We start from the raw sequence: 1,860 nt of genomic DNA on the forward strand, positions 1-1,860 counted from the left end.
CGTTATGGGATGGAGTGGTCGATGTGGCGGTTAATACCTCTGACTCCAGCTCAGTCAGGTTTCCCACCACGTCCCTGCACTCTGATATCAGATCCTCCAGGTGGTCCTGCAGACACTCCAGCTCCTGTCCGGACTCTGTCTTCTCGCTGCACCACTTCCCCAGGTCTGCCATACAGCGTCTCTGAAGCTCAGGGTCCAGCTTCACGTCCAGTGCCCTCTGGTGGAGAATCCTCTGCACCTCCACCTTGCAGTCTCTGGAGAGCTGCAAGACGATCAACGGTGACATTGAGTTAGAGAAAGACCAGAGACACAGCTCGCTATTATTGTTCACAGACCTCAAACTGATACTCCACCACAGAGTTTTTGTATGTGTACATTTCAAAAGTAGCTGCTTGAAGATTTTTAATTTAGTCAAAGTACCGTGCATCCCGTTTTACCGTCTTCTGCATTCTGACAAATCTGCTGCTCTACACTTACATTTCTATTGTCACTTCACACATTTAGCTGATGCTTTAAAGCAGCTGCCCAGGAGCACAAATGTCTCGTATTCAGATCAACGCTTCAAGCAGCAGGTTAAAGGTCACTTTCTTCTGCATCTATTTTTGTACTTTGATTACCAATTATTACTGAGGTCAGCAGCTGCCACCAGCCCAGTGTGAACAGCCTTTGGTTGTTTTGATCACATTACTCAACAGCAAAAATCAGACTTATCCTTTAAGCACCATGAACAAATTCTGCATTTTCGACATTTGGTAAAAATGAGTTCAGAATGCGGTGGTGGCCCAGCCCACAGAAACTGTCAGACATCTGTAGACTGACGCCGCTACTGCTAAGTGACAATTCTGCTTCTTTATAAGCTTGGGTGAACCGATCCTTTAGCGATGTCATCCTGCAGCAGACACTCACCCTGCGGCCCTGCTCCACAGAGCGGTAGGCGTGGCGATACAAACAGGAGAAGATGGCGCCAGTGGGCAGCATGTCACTGGTCTCGTTCCAGCCGTGAGTGTGGCAGAGCTGGGAGGCATCGCCCTGACACTTCTTATACAGGATGGGATCCAACCTGGCAACACCACAAGGGATAACACACCGATTACAGACTGGATCTATCACCTCAGATGTGTCAATACACAGTTGTAGCAGAGTAACAACAAAACTGAACCACACGCATCTGCTATACAAGGTACGTCTGTTTCACAAGCACATAAATACAGTAACGGTCATCTTAGTGTTGGACAGAAATCTAAAAGGTAAAACACTCAACCAGTAGAATGAGGTAAATCTGGAGTAAAATGACATCTGGATATTTTGTCAGCGACAATAAGCGGATGATATTTTGCATCTTTCAACAATTTGAATCTGATTGGTTCTTGAAAGTGTGTGACATCCTCTAATGTCAACTCGCACATCATTAAATCAACAATTAAGAATTATTATTGCAAACAATACATACTGCACACCTGAGATTCTGGAGTGTGGTTGACCAAAGTCCACATTCAGGGAGCAAGGAGAACAGGACGTTCGCTCACCCAGATTTTACTTTAAGCCTTTTATTCTTTACAACATAACTATCAACACTGGTGGAGGAGCACGTGTGCCATTCTGATAACAAAAGACGACTTCCTGTCCATTTGGGTGTGCACACCTCCTGTTTTACTTGTGCCCCAGTTGACAAATTTCAAATGAAAGAAAATAAGTCACATGAAGGATATGAACCAACAAAAACATTCTACTGGTAAACTAGCACAAAGTCTTTCTTCCATTCAGATTAGTGCTGGGCAACGACTAAAACCCTTAATCGCGTTAACTACATGATTTGGTTCTATCAACTCCGCCGTGGGGTGGCTCGGGCATCTGTTTCGG

At 45.2% G+C, this 1,860-nt stretch overlaps 1 protein-coding gene across 1 annotated transcript; it reads right to left on the reverse strand.

Moving 5' to 3' along the window:
* Positions 1-28: 28 nt before the first annotated feature.
* LOC109953990 (Golgi apparatus protein 1-like) lies at positions 29-1,103 on the reverse strand (the record flags this gene model as incomplete). The annotated part of the gene is made up of 2 exons (XM_020589424.1): positions 29-262; positions 907-1,103. Coding segments are annotated over 2 exons (431 nt in total), but the record flags the coding sequence as incomplete, so codon positions are not given.
* Positions 1,104-1,860: the final 757 nt, after the last annotated feature.

This window comes from Monopterus albus, unplaced genomic scaffold, assembly GCF_001952655.1.
Source record: "Monopterus albus unplaced genomic scaffold, M_albus_1.0 scaffold2433.1, whole genome shotgun sequence".
Taxonomy (NCBI): Eukaryota; Metazoa; Chordata; class Actinopteri; order Synbranchiformes; family Synbranchidae; genus Monopterus; species Monopterus albus.